This window comes from Aquarana catesbeiana, linkage group LG03, assembly GCF_042186555.1.
Source record: "Aquarana catesbeiana isolate 2022-GZ linkage group LG03, ASM4218655v1, whole genome shotgun sequence".
Lineage (NCBI taxonomy): Eukaryota > Metazoa > Chordata > Amphibia > Anura > Ranidae > Aquarana > Aquarana catesbeiana.
This window is the reverse complement of record NC_133326.1, coordinates 378,826,535-378,850,693: the sequence shown is the minus strand read 5'-3', so window position 1 is coordinate 378,850,693 and position 24,159 is coordinate 378,826,535. Positions and strand designations below refer to the sequence as shown.

The following is a 24,159-nucleotide window of genomic DNA, read 5'->3' as shown; positions in this document are numbered from 1 at the left end:
TATGCTCCCATCCAGATTACATCTTTTTCAGGGAAGGCCTTGCATATTTTAGCAGAACGATATATAAACCACATACTATGAGAACAGCATGTCTTTGTAGTAGAAAAATCCGGGGGCCTGCCTGCAGTCTAGACCTTTCATCAGTTGAAAACATTTGGTGCATCTTGAAATTAAATACAGTATCTCACAAAAGTGAGTACAGACCTCCATATGTTTGTAAATGTTTTATTATATCTTTTCATTTGACAACACTGAAGAAATGACACTTTGCTACAATGTAAAGTAGTGAGTGTATAGCTTGTATAACAGTGTAAATTTGCTGTCCCCATAAAATAATTCAACACACAGCCATTATTGTTTAAACCGCTGGCAACAAAAGTGAGTACAGCTCTAAGTGAAAACGTCCAAATTGGGCCCAAAGTGTCAATATTTTGTGTGGCCTCCATTATTTTCCAGCACTGCCTTAACCCTCTTGGGCATGGAGTTCACCAGAGCTTCACAGGTTGCCTCTTCCACTCCTCCATGACGACATCATGGAGCTGGTGGATGTTAGAGACCTTGCGCTCCTCCACCTTCCATTTGAGGATGCCCCACAGATGCTCAATAGAGTTTAGGGCTGGAGACATGCCTGACCAGCCCATCACCTTTACCCTCAGCTTCTTTAACAAGGCAGTTGTCGTTTTGGAAGTGTGTTTGGGGTCGTCATTATGTTGGAATACTGCCCTGTGGCCCAATCTCTGAAGGGAGGGTATCATGCTCTGCTTTAGTATGTCACAGTACATGTTGGCATTCATGGTTCCCTCAATGAACTGTAGCTCCCCAGTGTGGGCAGCACTCATGCAGCCCCTAACCATGACACTCCCACCACCATGCTTGACTGTAGGCAAGACACACTTGATTTTTGTACTCCTAACCTGGTTGTTGCCACACACGCTTGACACCATCTGAACCAAATGAGTTTATCTTGGTCTCATCAGACCAAAGGACATTGTTCCAGTAATCCATGTCATTAGTCTGCTGGTCTTCAGCAAACTGTTTGCGGGCTTTCTTGTGCATCATCTTTATAGGAGGCTTCCTTCTGGGACAACAGCCATGCAGACCAATTTGATGCAGTGTGCAGTGTATGGTCTGAGCACTGACAGGCTGACCCTCCCACCCCCTTCAACCTCTGCAGCAATGCTGGCAGCAATCATATGTCTATTTCCCAAAGACAGCCTCTGGATATGACGCTAAGCACGTGCACTCAACTTCTTTGGTTGACCATGGCAAGGCCTGTTCTGAGTGGAACCTGTCCTGTTAAACCGCTGTATGGTCTTGGCCACCGTGCTGCAGCTCAGTTTCAGCATCTTGGCAATCTTCTTATAGCCTAGGCCATCTTTATGTACAGTAAAGATTCTTTTTTTCAGATCCTCAGAGAGTTCTTTGTCATGAGGTGCCATGTTGAACTTCCAGTGACCAGTATGAGAGAGTGAGAGCGGTAACACCAAAGTTAACACACCTGCTCCCCATTAACACCTGAGATCTTGTAACACTGGGGAGGGAAAATTTCTAATTGGGCCCAATTTGGATATTTTCAATTAGGGGTGTACTCACTTTTGTTGCCAGTGGTTTAGACATTAATGACTGTGTGTTAAGTTATTTTGAGGGGGCAGCAAATTTACATTGTTATACAAGCTGTACACTCAGTACTCTACATTGTAGCAAAGTGTAATTTCTTCAGTGTTGTCACGTGAAAAGTTATAATAAAATATTTACAAAAATGAGGGGTGTACTTACTTTTGTGAGATACTCTATATGACAAAGACCCAGGACTGTTGAGCATTTAGAATCCTATATCAGGCAAGAATCGAACAATGTTCCTCTCCCAAAACTCTGGTAACTGGTCTCCTCAGTTCACAGACATTTACAGAGTGTTTTTAAAGGAAGAGGGGATGCTACAGTGTAGTAAACATGGCATTGGTCCAACTTTTTTGAGACGTGTTGCTGCCATCTATTATGTATAGAGTATAGATTTATGGCATTTACACATAATTGCATTCTGTGTTAATGTACATTTTACACAGCGTCCCAACTTTTTTTGGAATTGGGAGTTGTAGAAAGTGAGGTAGACCTAGTAGGCACCTACCTACAAATTAGTCATTTGTGACTGTGCTCAGTAGCAACCTGTGTAGGTCCTGGGCTAAGCAGACTTTACAGTGCTGTACTTGTATGTCTCTTTAGGCCCCTATTTACACTTGTGTGACTTGTCCTGTGACTTGGGACTGCAAAGTTGCAAGACAAGTCGTACCCCGTGATATCCAAATATCCATACCCTTCGCTTTAAAGAAGCTTATCCTGCTTTTAACTAATACACTTTCTCCATCAACTTTTCCCCCACAGCTATTACCGTTTGTATCAATTGACCCTCCCTCCTAGATTGTTAACTCTAGCGAGCAGGGCCCTCTGATTCCTCTTGTACCAAATTGTAATGTAATTGTAATGTCTGACTTCATTTTAAGTGCTACGCAAACTGTTGGCACTATATAAATCCTGTATGATAATATAATAAATAATAATATCCAATGAGTACCATTCATATCTGTGCAACTTCAAAGTAGTCCCTGCACTACTTTGGTCCGACTTTGATGTGACTTGAGGTCCATTGACCTCAAGATTACACAGGCATTGTTTCAAGTCACGTGACTTTCAGGTTGCACAAGTGTGAAAGGGGCCTTAGGGAGAGTGTACAATCTGGTCTGTGGCTTTTCAATGTTGTCATCCCTTTCTGCAGCACAGATATCAGTTTTATTGTAGACTTCCAAATCTTGGAGAATTTAGGATGGTACTGTGTGCAATACAGATTTCTCTTCTTGCCGCTCAGCTTGGGGTCATCAGACCTCATTATTGTCACCACTGTCATTTTGCAAGGTGACAGTGTCTCTTTAAAGGGAAACTGATGTTTTATACCGGTTTGTCATACAGGGTGTACCCATGACACCAGAATCTCATAACATAATGGGGTTTTTCAGAAGCTCTCTGCTGATATCGATAACTTCTAAACATAGCAAACTGAAGCTAGAGGGAGGGAAAAGGGGTAGAGTCACCACTCTCTTCCAATTGTGCCTGTGTGTAGATTTCAGCTTAAGCTATTAAGCTCTGTAGACAAGTTTTTTTAAACAAAGCTGCTTAGTAAATTACATTTACAAAAAAATAAATATATATATATATATATATATATATATATATATACACTGAGTCATTAACACAATGTTGTGATTAATAAAACAGTCCCAGACTTCTGCCCTGCTTACAAACAGTCTGGCTGGTTCTTTATATCCCCTGGTGTAGCCATGCATGCACAGTTTGTTAAGTATTGTTAGTAAAATAGTGTACTGTGTACAGTTCACCTACACTAGATCTATACACCTAAATTGGAAATGGAAGCAGAGGGCAACAGTTTGTCTATTTTCAACATTTAAGCCTCATCAGCCCTACCACCACCCCAGGCCTGGCAAGAATTGTGTGGCTGTGGCATCTGATTTTTGTTCATGTAAAAAACAAGTTGAGCAGTATGCAATATATACTTATATTAATGCCCTTATAGCAATATATGTGTTCTGAATAGCTATTTATCATAAAATCAACATCAGATGTTTTAACAAATAAAAGTACTGACTGAAATGTCTCTTTTCAGCTGGAAGGGGCTCCCATGAGTAATACCGCGGGATCCAAGACACTGCTGAGACTTCGAAGGATGACTCCATTTTGGAGAGGGTTATCACTGCGTCCAGTTGGCGCTTCATGCAGAGATGACACAGAATGCCTTACAAGACTATGCAGGTAGCTTACACATGTAATGCACTGCCTGGGGAGGCCTAAGCTATGTTTGCCTGAGAGTAACTGGTTATGACATTGACCTAGCTGCTGCACCAAAAAAGAAAAGAATTAATAAACAAAGATATAAACTACTACAATGTTCCTTCATCTATTTTGTTTACTAAGGTGTTTTCCTTTTGCTATTCACTAGAAGCAGGGTGGATTAGCTAATAATATTGCCCTATCAATTTAACGAACATGGAATGACATTTACACAGGGAGTGCCATACGTTATCAATTTGCAGAAGGAGCAGTGATGTCAGCCATAGATGGTTTTATTCTCGGCCAGTTCAGCAGGTACTGCCCGAGATTGGAACCATGTATGGGCAGGTTGAATGTACCAAGTTGAACAAAATTTGGGTACAACCAGCCTGCTGGATTTTACATGCGATTATAGCTAGCAGCTGGTATAGCCGCTAGCAATAATCACTGTCTTCTCCCCGGTGGGGACAGCTTCCCCTTCCAGGAGAATGCAATGGCTTTCCCCTGTCAACACGGTCTGTAGTTGCAGGCAGTGGCAGCTGGTGAAGTTTAAGGATGGGAGAGCCCCAAGACCCGTCTTCCTTTTTTCACCCCTCCCGCTTATCATAAGCCCCACCCCTTATACAATCCACCCACTCCGTTACCTGTATTTCACTTGCTTCCACCCATAGTGTCAGGAGTATACAGCTCAGCCTCACAGATCAGGACACATAGCTCAGCATTACAGATAGGGTATATACAGCTCAGCCTCACACATCAGGGTATATAGCTCAGCATTACAGATAGGGTATATATTTCATATATTTCAGCCTCACAGATCAGGGTATATACAGACCAGGGTGTATACAGCTCAGCCTCACAGATCTGGGTATACAGCCCATCAATACAGCTATAGCTCAGCATTAGATAGTGTATATAGACCAGCAATCCAGATAGTGTATATAGCCCAGCTCCAGTGGCAGCCCCCCCCCCCGGGGGGGGCCAACGACACCACTGACAGCACCCCCCCCCCCCCCCAGGTCTGGCACTTACTGGGCTATAGGGAGGATCCTCCTGTGTCTCCACTTTCCCCCATTCCTCCACAGTGCGGGCAGCAGCGGCAGAGGTGTTTATTCTACATGCTTCCTCCACTTGCCAAAGCACCTCCACTTGCCAAAGTATATATACAACCAAAGTTTTTTTTTTTTTTTTTTAAATGTTAATACGCATAACAATACAGCAATAGAAAGGGTATGCACAGAAAGGAACTTCTAAGTGCACTACGTCAGCAATTTTATTAAAAGGCAGCAATTAAAAACACTTGATTGCAGAGTAAACAGTCTTATCAAGGTATGAAGTCCTCCTGAGATGGTATTTCCTGTAACTGTGCTGGCCAGCAGCTGCAGGAACCGAGAGTTTGGAGGAGCAACATGGCTGCTGCACTTCCTGAAACCACTGTGGGACACGAGGCAGAAGTGATGTCAGCAAGGGGGAGGTCACTGCAATTAGAAGCGCCTTTCTCTGCATATCTTTGTCTATCCAGAGCCTACTTTTTCTCCTGTAAGTGCTGCTTGAGTGCCTTTTAGCTTACTATCTTGCTACCTTGGATGATCCTGAATTTATACAGCACCTGGAGGACCCTTCTAGCAGAAGTGCTCCTACTTACCATTCTCCAAAAATAGAAATGGTGACAATGTTGCAGCAGTTACCTACAGATGAAAGAATGTTGTCAACTTTTCAAAACAAGCACCTATTCAATGGTCCTTCTAGCAGGATCAGCAGGTACAGTGCCTTGAAAAAGTATTCATACCCCTTGAAATGTTACACATTTTGTCATGTTAGATCCAAAAACCTAAATGTATTTTATTGGCTTTTTATGTGATAGACCAAAACAAAGTGGCACATAATTGTGAAGTGGAAGGAAAATGATAAATGGTTTTTAAATTTTTTTACAAATAAATATCTGAAAAGTGTGGCGTGCATTTGTATTTAGCCCCCTTTACGCTGATACCCCTAAATAAAATCTAGTGAAACCAATTGCCTTCAAAAGCCACCTAATTAGTAAATAGAGTCCACCTGTGTTTAAATTAGTCTTAGTATAAATACAGCTGTTCTGTGAAGCCCTCAAAGGGTTTGTTAAGAGAACTTTAGTGAACAAAATGCATCATGAAGGCCAAGAAACACACCAAACAGGTCAGGGATAAAGTTGTGGAGAAGTTTAAAGCAGATTTAGGATATAAAAAAAATCCCAAACTTTGAACATCTCACGAAGCACCGTTTAATCCATCATTTGAAAATGGAAAGAGTATGGCACAACTGCAAGCCTACTAAGACATGGCCCTCCACCTAAACGGACAGGCTGGCAGGGAGAGCATTAATCAGAGAAGCAGCCAAGAGGCCCATGGTAACTCTGGAGGAGCTGCAGAGATCCACAGCTCAGGTTGGGGAATCTGTTTGCAGGACAACATTTAGTCGTGCACTCCACAAATCTGGCCTTTATGGAAGAGTGGCAACAAGAAAGCCATTGTTGAAAGAAAGTCATGAGAAGTCTCGTTTGCGAGAAGCCATGTGCGGGACACAGCAAACATGTGGAAGAAGGTGCTCTGGTCAGATGAGACCAAAATTGAACTTTTTGGCCTAAAAGAAAAATGCTATGTGTGGAGGAATACTAACACTGCACATCACCCTGAACACGCCATCCCTACCGTGAAACATGGTGTTGGCATCATGTTGCGGGGATGCTTTTCTTCAGCAGGGACAGGGAAGCTGGTCAGAGTTGATGGGAAGATGGATGGAGCCAAATACAGGGCAATCCTAGAAGAAAACTTGTTGGAGTCTGCAAAACGACCCTAAACATACAGCCAGAGATACAATGGAATGGTTTAGATCAAAGCATATTCATGTGTTAGAATGGCCCAGTCAAAGTCCAGACCTAAATCCAATTGAGAATCTGTGGCGAGACTTGAAAATTGCTGTTCCCAGACACTCTCCATCCAATCTGGCAGAGCTTGAGCTATTTTGCAAAGAAGAATGGGCAAAAGTTTCACTCTCTAGATGTGCAAAGCTGGTAAAGACATCTCCAAAAAGTCTTGCAGCTGTAATTGCAGGGAAAGGTGGTTCTACAAAGTATTGATTTAGGGGGCTGAATACAAATACACCACACACGTTTCACATATTTATTTGTAAAATATTTTGAAAACCATTTATCATTTTCCTTCCACTTCATAATTATGTGCCACTTTGTGTTGGTCTATCACATAAAATCCCAATAAAATACATTTACGTTTTTGGTTGGAAAATTTCAAGAGGTATGAATACTTTTTCAAGGCACTGTATTTAACAGATATTCCTAGGGGTAGTTAGAAAAAACAGATCCCAGTAAAAGCAGCCCTGTATCACACATTCTATAAAGAAAGGGAACAGAGGGCGCACCAGCCTAGCACATTATCTTTGCGACAATTTAATATTTAAAATGATGTATAAAATATATTCACAAACAAAATAAGTCAAGCAGAATATAGTCCACCAGATGTTCCACCCAGCATGATCGAGTGCCAATCGTAGAATAAGTAAAAAAAAGCTGACAGGTTTCAAGGGTTGTCCCCTCGTCTTCAAAGCTGATTCAGCTGGTGGACTATATTCTGCTTGACTTATTTAATTTGTGAGTATATTTTATACATCCTTTTAAATATTAAATTGTCGCAAAGATAATGCACTAGGCTGGTGCGACCTCTGTTCCTTTTCTTCATAGAGTTTCATTCGGGTATCCCTGCATTTTGCGAGTGGGAGCACAGCCATTGTGGTGGCTTAACCAGTGGAGACACATGTTTTCAATCAGCTGCACAGTAACTTCTCAAGTGCAGGAGTATTAGTTTTCTTTTAGGTCTATATCACATATTGCATGAGATTTTATAGTTTGACTATTGTTCTACTTTAAGGGCTTTACATTTTTCTCTTAAACTTCCTTTAGGTAGCTGCATGGAAAATGTTATATATAATGTGTTTTCTTTTCCAGAAAGGAACGTTGCTCCTTAAAGACATTTGCAGATTAACAACAATCTTCTGCTGATATTAAGAGCATTTGGAAAAATGTCATCAATGAATGCAGATAAACTTAGATCATTATCTCTGCAAGAAATTATTTATTGGTTACTGAGATCATCGGTGTACAATTTGCACTCAGTTTTTATGAATATTTATTGATATGTAATATATTATTTTATAAGCAAGACTTTTTCACAAGTAGATGAATTGAAGAAAAATGTGTAATGAATAAGAACTTAACTCTCCAGTGAAAACCTTCTGCACTCTTAATTCACCCCAAAGAAGTACTGTATATCCAAATGCAGCCTCCAATGAAAAATTTACAAACACAATAAAATAAGTGCAACACTATCAAAATTAAATATTAAACTTGGTCTTTATACCAAAATAAATAATAATACTACTAATACAAAAAAAAAAGTTCCAAAAACAATCATAGAGCTCTAACACAATTTCTGCCATAGAACTGGGCACAATAAAATAAAAATCTTCGGTTATGTAAAATAGCAGCATCCAAATCCAGTCTACTTCACATGCAATACAAAACATGGCTAGCATGTCCACACAGTAAGCTTATGCTAGTGGTTTCATGCTTATAGAGAGCTGGAATCACTAACACAATCTTACTGCATGGACACACTTAAAATCTGTAATATTGCATACGATTATATTATTTTTGTTATATTAATGTAGAATTATAGGCAACATTTTATTTATTTTTTGTTAAATATTGGATAGAGTAAGGGAGGGTTATAATCCTGTGCTCCACGCGAGCGATTCCTCTTCACTTCCTGTCCTATAGTCAAAACAGGAAGTGATAGGGAATCCCTTGGGGTCCCCAGAACTAGTGTCCCTATCCAAGGATTTCCCCTTTATTACTATTCTGGGGACAACCCAAAATTGGGGATTTTCTTTTACTTTCATTGTTAATGGTAAACAGGACAAATAGAGAGGGTAAGTCTCCCTAATGGGGACACAGACAGCAATAAAAACTGACAGGGGATCTAATCCATCTCCATTCTATCCAAAACTAAGGAAAAAGTTTTGTCTTTAGTTATACTTTAATACTTCCCAGTAATTTCTGTAGCAGAAGATGAATTCAAGTTTTAGGGTTAATTATGAAGATCATATTTAATATTTATTTTTGATAGTGCTGAATTGGGTTTATTTTATTATCAATACAAAACTGTTCTGAACTGACTCATGATTAAAATACTGCTTGAACACAAAACATTTAGACTGGCTTGTGGGTACCCAATAAGATGTACTTCAAGTGAAAATCAAACTTTGCTGTTAAAAATCTTAAGGTCAAATAAATACTAGAAGGAGTTTAGTAAACTTTATTGCAGTATTACTAGCTGCTGTTCTCTTAATGCATGTATCCCAGTTCCTTCCAAAAATGGAGCACTAAGTGGGAGGATCGGTCTTGCTAGGATTACATACCTAAAGATTTTGTAATGAGAAAAAATGGCTGGGAACAGCAGTGTGCCAGTCACTTGAGTAGGGCGTTCTGTATACAGTGTACTGATTTTTCTCTGGGACATCATATTTACCATACTTACAATAAAACATTTGACTTTTTGCCAGTTTTAGAAAATCATGGATAGTTGAAAAAAAAAAAAAAATCATGACAGTAATTTTTAATATTAAATTACAAAAGGATTTGTGTGGCAATTTTCATTGTAACAAAAATGCAGCTTTATAGATGATTTACTGTTAGAATGCCATCAAAAATATTTATATGCTGCTATTTGAAGTTATTCTTAAAGTCAGTTAAATGGATAGGCGCACCACAAAGTAAAAATGCTGTTTAATTTTTAATATTCAAAGCAAACATGCCCATCCGTCCCCGTGTCTTCATGATTTATTTTGTTGAGCAGACACTTTGAAAAAGACCCCCCTAGCATTTCAAGCCATGGCCATCTTGAAATAGGGCAGAGGATTCAGGTAGCATTTACTTCCTGGAATCCATCTGCCCTTAGCTCAGGCATGCAGGTATGAGGGTGTGCTCCAGATGAAAGAAAAACAAAAAGGCTCATGAAGTCTCCTGGAATGTATGACATCATTTGACCTAGGCCAGAAATCAGAAAGCAACAGAATAAAAGTTAAAAGAAAAAGTGTAAAACAAGTAAATATGATATACTTTCCTATCTATTTACTAATGCAAGCAGCATAAGGATTAAAAATAATTTATGTTGACTGAGAGAATAGGGTTCTACTTTAATACGAAAAGAAATATCAGTTAAAGTGATTGTAAGGGTTTTATTTGATTTTTTTTTTAAAGACAAACATATCATACTTACCTCCGCTGTGCTCATCTTCTGGGGTCCCCCGGCAGCTCTTGCGGGTCCTCCCCACATTAGATAATCCCCTAGGAGAAGCGCTCTCCCGAGGGGGTTACCTTGCGGGCGCGCTCCTGAGTCCAGCATTTGGCGTCCATAGCCGCCGAATGTATGACACGGCCCAACGCCATTGGATTTGATTGACAGCAGCGTGTGCTACTCTCAATCTATCCAATCAAGACCTGAGAACCCCCGGGCAGAGGGACAGTGCGTCCCCGCCGGGTCAAGTTCCAGGGCTGAGGTAAGTAAAATGGGGGGGTCAGTCACTGCCAGGTGTTTTTTCACCTTAATGCATAGGATACATTAAGGTGAAAAAACATGAAGATTTATAACCCCTTTAACTTGTATAAGATTAAGTGATGTCTATTTTTATCTATTTTTTCTTATTTTATGCAAGTTATTTTATCTAAAAAGAGGAACTCCCAGATACAACACCTGTCCGCTTCACTGAATTTAAGTGGGTTATACCACATTCTCTATGTTTTGCAACACACAGAAGCTGCTGAAACACACACACACACACACACACACACACACACACACACACACACACACACACACTACTGCCCAAATCTGTTAGCCTTTAATGCTAAACGGTGCATCATAAAACACAATGCAGACACAGAAAAGCAACATCTATTATGGTTTATTTATTGCAGAATGTTTTCCTACATTTCTTCTGTAATATGCAAATTCTATTATTTTCCTTGGTAACAAATGTCACTGGGAGAGAAATTGATGGGAAATCTGGAATGTTACAGCTGCCATCAGAACATAACGGGAGGGAAAATCTTCCAATGCTTTGGTAATTTTCTAAGGGGGATTTCAGGTTACTTTGGAAAGATTGCCTCTCAGATCCTGTTGTGAAGGTGTTGGGTAACCATCCTAACAGGTAACAGATAATTAACCTTCAGGCATCCACAATCTGTAAATTAAGGTGGAACTCATAGCAGTAACCCTCATTTTTTTTGTCCCCCCACTTCCCTCCTTAACTTATGGTTGTTACCACAAAAAAAAAAAGCATACTTTAAAGTGGAGTTCTACCCTGAAAAAAAAAAAATCACCAAAAATCCTTAAAAAAAAAATAAAAAAAAAAACCTTTGAAAAAAAATTTTTTTTAAACTTACCTAAACCCTTGTTGCTAGGCAGTCTTCCTAATCTGCCTCTTCCGCGGTGTGTTCTGCTCCTCGGTGAGCAGCCCCGTTGTCTTCTGGGAACTGTGTGTTCCCAGAACACCACGGGGCCATTCACAGAACGTAGCGCAGCGCCGCAGGAAACTGGCAGTGAAGCCGCAAGGCTCCACTGCCTGTTTCCCTTACCTAGGATGGCGGTGCCGGGACCCGAGAGCCGAGTTCCAAGTATCCCATTTTCTTCACTGTAGAAGAGAAGGGTCCTTCTTTAGGCATACATGTTGCTGCCTAGGTGACCAGAACACTTCTAATTGGTTATAGAGCAGAGGAGTCCACTCAAGCTCAAGACTAATTTGTGCCAAGAGAACTTTAGTCTACTATTGATGTATGTTTTTGCTCCAAGCTAACAGAGTGCACTTTCAGTGACAGCTGACAGTCTTTACTAAGGATTAGGAACAGATCAGCTTGGTCCTGTTCATATGATCATTATAACTGACATTCACGGTGACCACATGTAGGCTAGTGGTTAATTCACAAAATAAAACTTTCCAGCCTGAAGATGGCAGTGTGCCTCTGATATTGTGGTCTGTTGAAAAGTGGAAAACTGTTCTTTGGTCAGGCGAATTGAAATTCTACATTTTTTCTGGCAACCATGGGCGCAGTGTCCTCTGGACTAAAGAGGAGAGGGACATTGTGACTTGTTATCTGTGCTCAGTTCAAAAGCCTGCATCTGTTGATACATGGGTGCAGTAGTGCGTATAGAATGGGCAGTTTGCACATTTGGAAAGGCACCATCAATACTGAAAGATATATCCAGGTTTTAGAGTAGCATATGCTCCCATGCAGGTGACGTCTTTTTCAGGGAAGGCCTTGCATATTTCAGCAGGACAATGCTAAACTGCATCAATGACAACAGCAAGACTACATATTAGAACAGTCTGGGGGCTTGACTGGCCTGCCTGCAGTCCAGACCTTTCACCAACTGAAAATATGTAGCGCATGTTGAAACAAAAATACTACAAAGAAGACCCAGGACTGTTGAGCATTTGGAGTCCAATATCAGGCATGAATGGGACAACATTCTTCTCCCAAAACTCCAGGAACTGGCCTTCTCAGTTCCTAGACATTTACCGAGTGTTGTTAATCACTCGCTGACATAGGTGTGCGCAGGCTATAGCATTAGGGTGTGCACCCCAAAGTTCAAACACACATGCATGTGTGTGTGTCTACATATATATATATATATATATATATATATATATTGCCCCCAGGACATTGATCTTGCTGCCGGCACAGTGAAAGAGAAGTGCATAAGCACTTCTCTTATGACAGAGCTGGTAAGAGGGACATATATTTCTCATCTCCCCGCCTCCACACAGAGCAATTATGCTAATGCACACAAGGTGATAAGGGTGTGCCCAGGCACACCCCTATGCTTGCCAGCCCTGCCACAGTACATGTACTGCGGCAGGGTGGCATGTGAAGGCATCGTAACATATATGTGCTTCAGGTGCCTGCTCCGGGTTTAGGAGCATGCCCTCTTCCTCATGAGCACTGTGTCCACCGTACACAGCAGATTGCAGATCGCGGTACTCGGGCCTATGCAAACACACAATCACAATGTCAACAAAGCTGCTATGAATAAATTCATAACAGCTATGGTTCCTATGCTGTGATTGGTCCACAGTTATCACATGGTACCTGGGCCAATTGCAGCACCCTATACCAGTGTTTCTCAACTCCAGTCCTCAAGGCGCCCTAACAGGTCATGTTTTCAGGCTCTCCATTATTTTGCACAGGTGATTTGATCAGTTTCACCGCCTTAGTAATCACCACAGCTGTTTCCTCTGAGGGAAATCCTGAAAACATGACCTGTTGGGGCGCCTTGAGGACTGGAGTTGAGAAACACTGCCCTATACCATGTGAATAGCCCTTGAACTACATAGCTGAAGTTAAATCCAAAGCAAATTGAATAAGAAAATTGTGTAATGTATGGCCAGCTTTACTCTGAAGAAAGCATGTTAAAAGAAAAAAAAAAATGGTAGATAATGAAAAAAAAAGTGAATGCTAAGCCATGGTAAACATGGCCCTGTACCAACATTTTTAAAACATGTTGCTGCCATCAATTTCAAAATGACCTTATTTTTTTTGTAAAAATTTTCGAAAATTTTCTAAAATTTTCTCAGTTTGACCACTTCCCGCCTGGCCTATAGCAGATTGACGGCCGGGCGGTGGTTCCGTTATCCTGACTGGGTGTCATATGACGTCCAGCAGGATAACATGCCGCCGTGTGCCCGCGGGGGCGTGCATCGCAGCGATCGGTGGGTCAGTCTGACACACCGATCTTGGTAAAGAGCCTCCAGCGGAGGCTCTTTACCACGTGATCAGCCGTGTCCAATCATGGCTAATCACGATGTCAATAGGAAGAGCCGTTGATCGGCTTTTCCTCACTCGCGTCTGACAGACGCGAGTAGAGGAGAGCCAATCGGCGGCTCTCCTGACAGGGGGGTCTGCACTGATTGTTTATCAGCGCAGCCCCCCTTCAGAGGACCACACTGGACCACCAGGGAAGGGGACAACATGTGGATGGCCAGGTATGTACCCCCTATGGCCATCCACATGTGCCCAATCTGTGCCCACAAATGGGCACTGATTGGCACCATTATATTTCAGTGATGCCCAGCAATGCCACCCATTAGTGCCCATCAGTGCTGCATACCAGTGCCACCTATCAGTGCCCATCAGCGCCGCCTAACAGTGCCACCTCATCGGTGCCCATCAGTGCAGCCATATCAGTGCCCGTCAGCGCAGCCATATCAGTGCCCGTCATTGAAGAAAACATACTTATTTACAAAAATAACAGAAACAAAGAAAAACTTGTTTTTTTTCAAAATTTTCGGTCTTTTTTTATTTGTTGCGCAAAAAATAAAAACCACAGAGGTGATCAAATACCACCAAAAGAAAGCTCTGTTTGTGGGAACAAAATGATAAAAAATTTGTTTGGGTACAGTGTAGCATGACCGCGCACTTTTCATTCAAATTGCGACAGCGCTGAAAGCTGAAAATTGGCCTGGGTGGGAAGGTGTCTAAGTGCCTGGCATTGAAGTGGTTAAACATTTTATGTGTTTTCTATTGAGAATAAAATATGGGTTTATGAGATTTGCAAGTCATTTCATTCTGTTTTTATGTAGATTTTACACAGCGTCCCAACTTTTTGGGAATTGGGACTTTACCTAATCAGTATTTAGAATAGGAGATGTTGCTGTGGTCTTATTTTTTGAATGATCAGGTGGAGTACTGCGCGAAGGTGCGGAAGCAGTAGAACAGGAGAAAATGCATAGATCGGTGAAAATTTGATCCCACGGAAAAAACAAGGCATCTGTTCCGTATGCAATCGGATCCCTTGTCTTTGACACAAAGTTGTCGATCTTGTTGTTGAACCTGGATGCAAAAAGATCCACATCCGGAATTCCCCATCTTTGACATATTGACAGAAAGATGTCAGGGTGAAGGGATTATTCTCCCGGGAACAATTGTTGGCGACTCAAGTAGTCCGCCTGTCAATTCTCTATCCCTGGAATGAAAAATTGTTGATAGGCAAGGGATGTTGTTTTCTGCCCAAGATAGAATATGATTCACCTCTTTCTGGGCCGCACGACTTCTCGTGCCCCCTTGGTGATTGATATAGGCCACAGCTGTGGCTGTCAGATTGGATCCTGACAGGACAATTCCATAGTCTTGGTGTCCAGGCCTCGAGGGCCAGGCGTACTGCCCGAATCTCTAAAATATTGATGGGCAAGGCCATCTCTGATTTGGACCATTTCCTTTGGACAGATGCTTCTTCCAGGACTGCTCCTCAGCCCAGAAGGCTGACATCTGTTGTTACCACCTTCCAGGTAACTGGTAGAAAGGATTTTTTTCTTTTTGAAGATACTTGGATATTAACCACTAATTGAGGCTCTGACAGACATCGGGGGATAAATGCATTGGAAAGTCCAGAGCTTGGACCCTTTTGTTCCAAGTTGACAGGATACTGTTTTGCAGCAGTCTTGAATGAAACTGCGCATAAGGAACGATTCTTCTTTGTTTTGACCAACTGAATCAGTTCCCTTATGGAACTGCTCCTTTGCCGGGGCATAAAACACTCTTCTGAGCTCTATGATCAGCCCCAAGTACTGCAATCTCCTTAATGGTTTTAAGGAGGATTTCTCCAGGTTGAGAATCCAATCTATGTATTCCAGATAGCTGACTGCGGTGACCAAAGTTTGGTTTAAGCGGGCTACCAATTGATCTATTAAGAAAAAAACTGTCTAAGTAGGCTAGTATTGTTATACCTTGAGCCCTTAACCTGGCGAAAGGTGGAGCCAGGATCTTTGTAAACACTCAAGGTGCAGTAGCTAGACAGAGCTATAAACTGGAAATTAAGATTTTCTACCTCGAAGCGTAGAAATTTCTGGTGAGAGGGGAAAATCAGCACATGGAGATAAGCATCCTTGATGTCGATTGACACCAGAAGTTCTCCCCCTTGTAGGATGGAGACTACTGATCGGATTGAAAAAGAAAAGAAAAGAACCGATATTCAAAAACTGCATTAGATCTTTGATATCTAAAATGGGTCTGAGATCTCCGTTTAGTTTTGGAACCGTGAACAGGTTTGAATAAAACCCTAAACCTTGCTTCTTCCAAGGGGACCATTGATATCACTCTTTGAGACAAGAAATGATCCAAGAAAGACTTTTTCACTGGATCTCTGGGAACGTTTGATCTGAGAAAACGAGGAGACGGAAACTCTCGGAACTCTAGTTTGTAACCTAGAGAAATTGAGGAAGCTACCCATCTGTCCTGACATTGTTCCTGCCAGACCCTTGAAAACTGTAGAAACCTTCCCCCTACTTGAGCGGGCAGGGGCGCCTCTTCATAAGGAGGCTTTAATATTCTGTTTTGTGAGTTTTCTCCCCCAGGTCCTCCTTTGACCCTGAGGTTTACCTCTTGAACTTGACGGTGGAGGCCATCGTGACTGCCTGGAGGCTGATGCCCCCGACACTGGAGAAGAAGCACGTTTAAAAGAAAAAAGCTTCTTAACCGGTAAAAGGGAACTTTTCCCATTAGAAATTCTTTGGATATACTTATCCAAATCGTCTCCAAATAACCGTTCATGATAAAAAGCGAAACTAGTCAAGAGCTTTTTGCATGGCGCTTCAGTTGACCAATTTTTCAACCATAGGATTCTACGCACATGTACCAGCCCTAGCATGAGCCGTGAGCCCTGGAGAATAGAATCTTTCATAGCGTCTACTGTAAAACACAACGCTTCTGATACCCTGGCCAAATCCTGGGCCTGCTGATCGGGAATAACTTTGAGTACCTCTATAAACTGGTTTTATAAGGACTAAGATACTCCGATCGCTGCCAGCGCTGACTGAACATTGGAGCGAAATAGATATCTATTTTTTTAAAAAAGGAACTCCAACTTATCTGTTGGCTCCTTTAGCATATGAGCATTGTCTACTGGACAAGTCATGTTTACAGAGAATATAGCAGCGTCAATTGCTGGAATTCCCCATTATAAAACTCTTCATACATAGGATACATTTTTGAAAAATTTTTCGGAGGAAAAAACTGTTTATCTGGGTGCTCCCCAAAATGCATTAGCTTCCTTAGACAAGAATGGATAGGAAAAACATGAATCAGATTGGGAAGGCTTTGGTAAACCCAAACCAGAAGTGGGCTCATCCATTGACTGCGTTACTGGCAGTAGAAATGTGGAGCAGACCAATTCAGTGAGAGACTGTACCAACAACCTTTCCTGCGAACCTGACAATTCCATATCAGGTTCTTTGGAAGAGGAGACATTAGCCTCTTCCTGGTCCTTTGAAAGAAATTCGTCATCTCTTGCTCTATGTTCCTCAGTAAAAGGGTCCTTAGCAATGGACGGGGACCTGCTATGCTTAGTCCCACTCTGGTATGCGATTAAAGCATCAATCTTTTGCTTCAAACTTAAAATGGTTGAAGAAAAAACCTCCTTAGTAATATACACAGGGGCTGCAGTGTTTAAGAGCAGCTGCAACACTTGCCCCTCCTGATGGCTCACTCTGACCAGCCATATTTCTCTCACGGAAGGATGCCATCTTTACTGGGATGGATCTAGGCTTCCATGTGACTTTTAAAAGTCTTTCTAGAGCCCTTTTTGAGGTGTTTTCACCCCCCTTTTGAGCATAGCCTGATGCACAACGCAGAGGTACTATCAGAAGGAATGCATCCACTGCTTGAGCAATAGTCCAGCTCTGTCACTGCTATTAATGCTCAGCCTGATGCAGTAGTAAATGTGTCAAAGAAATGCTTGTGTCACCAAAGTCTTATATGCAAACAAAACATGTGTTTTACCTTTGCTCTTGTGTCCCTCAACAGCTTGCAACAACACACATGGTGCCTTTTAAAAACATACCTTCCCGCGCTGGACGTTGGAGGACGCCAACGCCATGCTAAGCCCCACCTCCTGCATCACCTACGGCCCTTCCCCTCTTTTTTAAAAATAGCTTTTTCCTGCGCGGGCTCCTGATCCTATGGGATCAAGGGAGGGAAGCAGAAATGGCGAGGGGGGGGTTGGAAGCCGCCGCCGCCGAGCGGCGTACCGTTCACGCCATTTTTTTTTTTAAATCTTCAGCGCTCTTTCCCCACTGAAGAGGGGAAGAAAACCAGCACAGGGGGGCATCTGGTGGGGAGAGTGAACCCCCCGAACTACCTGAAGTTCTGCTGTTTGGCCGGAGGAAGAAGCATCTGCAGCTTTCAAGACACAGCGTGGGCTCTCTGAGAAGCATGAGACGGCGAGTGATCAATACAGCCCCCAGTGGTGACACATAGGCATGACAACATTTACTAAATTAAAGGAGACATTCATAAGAAAATTTAAAAAATTTCTTAGAAAACTCCACTTACCTTTTCTGCCGCAGGGTTTTCTGTGGTATACCAACAGACCCAATCTTCACCCTTCACGGTGGGTTCTGTTAAACCTTAAGGAGCTGGGGATCCTCGAGGAAACCCACAATCCTGGACCTGTAATAGCACCTCCGCCAGTAAAACTTTATGGCCTTAATACCAAAAAGTACTGGATCCCAGGGTCCAGCTCTCTAAAAGAGAAGCGTTACAGGAAAGACCTCGTTTCTTCAGATACAAGGCCCGGGTACCATTCAATTCGGCCAAAAAAGACACTTTGAATGGATCCGGCTGCATGGCTAGCCCCAGCAAGGATTGCTCCAGTGGAGCTCAGCACAGCACATCTTTACTCGTGACCAACACCTTAGACACTGGTGAAAAAACTGAGGTACTCCCACCAGTGGGAGGGGTTATATAGGGAGTGCACTTTTTAATTTAGGGCGTGCCAGTGTGCATTACCTGAAGGTGGCCTATAACCCACATAGTAACTACTATGGCTCTGTCCCGTGATGTATAAGAAAAAAAAAAAGAAAAAAGAGAGACAGGAGCCGCTGGGAAGAACAACCTTTGCGATCCTACCAGAGGTGGGGGCAGCTGGCATTGTGCTACATGTTAACCCTAATTATGGGTGTAACATGGTAAGAAGAGTGGAATTATCCCTAATTTGTTCCCGGCCGCTAGGTGGGTGGACTTTGAGACCAAGTGGCTGCATATATGGGTTCATAGGAAACGGTTTTCTATGCCAAGAGTGCACTCACTAAACAGTAACCAAAATGTCACAGGAAGCTCCTGATGCACACTTGTGATTGGGAGCTTCTGACCATATGACCGCTGAAACATCCAGTCACATGATCAGAATGCCTGTCTCTGCTTCTTGGCATTTTGTTTCTTTTAAACAGCTGGGGAGGGGAGCAGCGGGAAGGGATTAACAAACATGTTAACAGAAGACAAGGCGCCAGCTTTGCAAATCTGAGAAACATATGCATTATGCTGAAAAATCCAAGAGGCATTACAGATCCTTCAGACCGTAGGCTTTACTGATAAATTGTCTCGTCCACATAGCAATAGTGGAACGATAAGCAGAAAGGCCTCTGCAGAAACCCTCAAAGTACAAAGAGGGAATCCAATAGCCTAAAACAGGGAGTACCTGAGAGTTAGACTCACAAACCATGTCAATACAGTGAAGAGAATTTTTCTTGGGATGTTTTGATCAGGACCTACAGTAAATGAGGAAGGATGATATCTTGGTTGGGGTGAAAGGGAGAGATCATCTTATGGAGATTGGAATAATGTACCTATTATGGAAAATTTGACTTCTGAGGAACTTCTGAGGGTCCAGTATAGAGGTGAGCACCTTCACATGCCACTGGGTGGAGTGTAAGTAGCATGTTTTACATGGTAAGAAGAGTGGAATTATCCCTAATTTGTTCCCGGACGCTTTTTGGTATTAAGGCCATAAAGTTTTACTGGCGGAGGTGCTATTACAGGTCCAGGATTGGAGGAACGCAATGAATATAATAGTGTAGTGCTACCCCAACTAAATCATGTACTCCATTCAAAATTACTATGAAAAACATTCAGGTGACTTTTACAAATCTTCAATTAGTCAGCTTCTCCCCATATTCAGAGGCAGATGTGATAAAAGTCCAAGCACATCATATAATTAGATGAAGAAAAAAAAAAAATAGTCCTAGAAAAATCTTCAATTATGAACAGTGCTAGCAATGGTCTGAATGTGCTCCCCTGTTCCACAAAACATGCTACTTACACTCCACCCAGTGGCATGTGAAGGTGCTCACCTCTATACTGGACCCTCAGAAGTTCCTCAGAAGTCAAATTTTCCATAATAGGTACATTATTCCAATCTTCCTTTGGCCATTGCTCTTTCGACCAACATTCTCCACAAGCCACAGCAACAAGAATGGCATAAGACGACATAAAAGCAACTAGTAGTGCTCACTGTATATATTTATTCATTCAAACCAAAGGGATACAATAACACTCACAAAGTATAAACCAGCATGTTGAGTTACAATGGTCTGGAAGACCCTAATGCAGACATAAAGTGGCCCAGGCACAAGAATAAAAAACTAAAATACTTTTGTACAAAACAGGAGGGTCCTGGACAGGGCTGTGCCTAGTGCCAGGCCCGGGTACCCCAATTTGTGATAGGAGCCCAGCAACAACTTCCTCAGATCAAGCATTTAACGGATTGGGTCTGCACTGTCTGCTGGATGACAGAGAAAGGGAGAAATGGGCCTTTAAAAAGGTGATCTTTCAGGTAACCCACAATAAGAATTCCCTGAGTACAAAGCAGAGCTAAGACTGGGGCAAAAAACCTCAGTCCCTGGGTGAAACCCCAGGGGCTATGGAGAGACCAAAGTAGAGAGCAACATATTGTTAATGCTGTTTGCCCACTGCAAAATCAGATAGCATTGATGAGGAAAAATGAGAATGTGAAAGTAAGCATCCCAAAAAGGCAATAAGTAACCTGCCCTTTTCCATGCAGACCTTTTGAACACATAGGAACAATTTTGGTCATGAGACCCATATTTGGGCCAGACTCCGTTTTAGGAACTGTAAAGGGGTTTGAGCAGAAGCCCTTCCTGTTTTGGTACAGGGGTAATAACTACTTGAGACAGGCGCTGCTGAACAGCAGCAAAAAGACACTTGCCTTTTCAGAGTGTGTGGAACTCAAGTTTGTAGCCCTGTAAATGGCATTCTGGACTGTCAGCTTTCTGGTTCCAGAAAATCACAGATGTCGGTCATCCCCTGACTCCTAGAAGTGGGGGGCCCCCCTCACTGGGAAGAAGCCTTCTAACCAGTCTTAACTGGCTTGGAGAGTCAGAAATTCTTAAAAGAAGTTCTCTTTTTTTTCTTCTATTCGTTGAACTAGATCATGGGTGCTTAACCCGTGGCCCTCCAGCTGTTGCACATCTACACTCCCATGAGGCATTGCAAGCCACTGACAGTTACAAACATGACTCCCAAGGGCAGAGGCATGATGGGACTTGTAGTTCCGCAACAGCTGGAGGGCCACAGGTTGAGCACCCATAAACTAGATGGACTTGTGTCTTTTTCAAAAGAATTGTATTGGAGAATATATTGATATCTATTTATAGCCACTGGCTAGGAACAGCTCCTCATACAAGATAATAAAGATGTAATTTTACAAACAAGAGAAATGGACACCCAATAGCATATCGAGTCACTCTACAGAGACATTAAACAAGAAGATGGGATCAAGTTTACAGAAAATAGACCTCTCGAAAGGGTCAATTTAAAGCTAAAGGGAAATTGAGTACTAGGACACATTTCAAAAATACGGATAGAAATCGGTATATCCCTATGAACAGTTGCCATCACCAATAATGGGTAACAAATACACCTAAGGGACAACTTACGAGAATTAGGCATAATTGCACTAGTAAGGAGGATGATGACATTCAAGCAGATGTACTCACAAGTAGATTTTCAGCCAAGGGATACAATAAAAGACAGTTGAAGGAGATGCAGATTAAAATAAAATAGGGGCTATGAATAGAAATGTGCCACTAGGAAGTAATACAAGGAATTTGGTCACAGCAGGGTCAAATTATGACCTAGCATTTATCACCAGGTTCAGTAGTCAATATAAGACCGTAAATAAGGAATGAAAAACTACTGGCCCAATTTGATAAGGGATTCCCCCCCGAAAACACCCACATTTGTGTACAGAAAAGCTCCAAATCTGAGACATAGGTTAGTTAAAAACATCCCCGTCCAGAGAAATACCACTTTCTTGGATAAAAAAGGGTTTTTTAGATGCAGGTGGTGTCTAGCATGCAGAACTAGCAGAGACGCCACCTGAATGCGGTCAGAGTTTTTGTCTGGTTCTACAGGACAGAGGTTTAAAATTGACAAAGTCATAGCTTGTCAATCCACGGGGGTCACCTACGTATTGGAATGCCCATGTGGGCTCCATTACGTGGACAGGACCATCTGTACACCATCAATGAGGGTGCAAGACCACAAGAACATCATTCGCAGGGGTTACCTCAAGCATAGCATATTCCAGGCATTTTCTACAATTTCATTATAAAGATGAATCTTTACTCACTTTTTTTGATATTGATAGAATTCATAAACATTGGAGAGGTTTCAACATTAAAAAAAAAGAGGTTTCACATAACGAAACACTATGGATATTCCAGTTAGACATTCTAAACCCCCAAGGGTTAAAACACTGATATTGATTTAAATTGTTTGTTGATAGATTACTAATGGAGGGTGGCCCTTGGACAGTTGGGATGCAGGTCCCACTTCAGTGCATACCTATTCCAGGATGCGCTGAAAAAGGGATATATCTGGAATGTGTCCTTAGAATATAAATCCTCTTACTTTTCTCACCCCATTGCTAAAAATTAATAAAATATGCTATGCAAGTCTCCTCTTTCTTCCAATATAGTCTGTAATACTATGAGTAGGACTTATGGCTTAATAGTTATAATAGGAGAGTCACTTGTGTAATATACTGGTTTGCCACAAGATGAGGCCAATATAAACGAATGGTCTAGGACTGTAATGTAAATGTATTTTATTCATTGATTTTAGTCTTAACAGAATATTAACTATGCGAGAAATTTAACTGTTGTAATACGTTTAAGAATCATCTGCCAACAACATATATGGGATCGAACACCACATCACTGGCGCGATCCAATGAACAGTTTAGATGGATTATAAAGCGGCGATGACTGACGTGACCACGCCTTCTGATGATGAAACGCGTAGGCGGGTATCTTGGTCACGTACCTTGTCACTTCCACCTAGTGGAACGCATGCTCTTTTTTTAAGTGGTTTTAAATAAATGGTATCAAGCTATGTCGATTCCTGTCATTTTATTCTCCCCATCAACTGGATACATCAAGAGGGATCTCCAATTTTGGATGAATTACAAGCATATAAAAGCTTAGTAGACCCATCTCGGTATAAGCCGAGGGGGTCCATACGTGTGGGTGAGTGCACACCCCTGTGGAGGGATATCTATGTTGCGGTCTTTGGAGTGGAAAATTGCATGCACAAGGAGCACTTTATTTGTAACTTTTTGGATGCAAAGCCATTCACTACTTTCACTGGGAGCATAGTTGTTTTCAAGTTTATGGACGGTTTATTAAATTTAACAAATAATTTTAAGCGTCATATTAATTAAAAGTATTTACATGTATTTATGATTTAGTGGTCATGAGATTTGCCGAGAGCACAATTGCACATTATTGCAATTCGCAAAATCATTACCCAGGATGTGCTGATTGGCTTGTGCTGTACCAAATCTCAGCCTAGGCGGGATGGCACATTAGCGCCCCCTACCTGGAAATGCCAGATCACGTACATGATTCAGCCACAGTAAAAAGGCAGTGGGTGGTCTGCAAGTGCGATAATGTTACATATAAATTGTGGATGAATTTTAGGGGTGTGCCCTATCCCTTTTAAGGCTCCAAGGTGCTGTTTTATTAATGGACTGTAAAATGCTGTAAAGGCTGAAGTGTGGAGCATCACGGAAGTATGATAGAATGAATAGCAATATCTGCTCTTAATTATAAATAGGCCACATAAGCTATAGGAATGCAAAAGACAAAGTCTAACAAACTGTGTTTCATGCACTTTGCGTTGAGTATTTTTCAACTGGTCAGGTCAAAATCGTAACACCAGAACGTACAGAAGAGCACGTACACATTCAGAAGGGGAAACGTGACACAGTACAACAGCGTGTCACCTATAAAAGGAAGATAAAAAGGAGACCTTTAACGTCTAATACCTTAACTGTTGGTTAGCCATTAAAGGGATCTTTATTTTGTTTGGCAAACAGCTAGCAGAAAGCTAAAAAAGCGAAGAGCACAACCTATTTTAAAGGA

General features: G+C 41.8%; 1 protein-coding gene across 1 annotated transcript in view; it reads left to right on the top strand.

Moving 5' to 3' along the window:
* The window catches only part of LEAP2 (liver enriched antimicrobial peptide 2), a 32,967-nt gene extending 11,467 nt beyond the window's left edge, over positions 1 to 21,500 (top strand). Inside the window, exons 2-3 of the mRNA XM_073620660.1 lie at positions 3,674 to 3,819; positions 7,832 to 21,500. Of these exons, the coding sequence (XP_073476761.1) occupies positions 3,674 to 3,819; positions 7,832 to 7,868 (183 nt within the window). The 3' untranslated portion in view covers positions 7,869 to 21,500. The remainder of the gene's footprint in view (positions 1 to 3,673; positions 3,820 to 7,831) is intronic.
* The last annotated feature ends 2,659 nt before the right edge of the window (positions 21,501 to 24,159 follow it).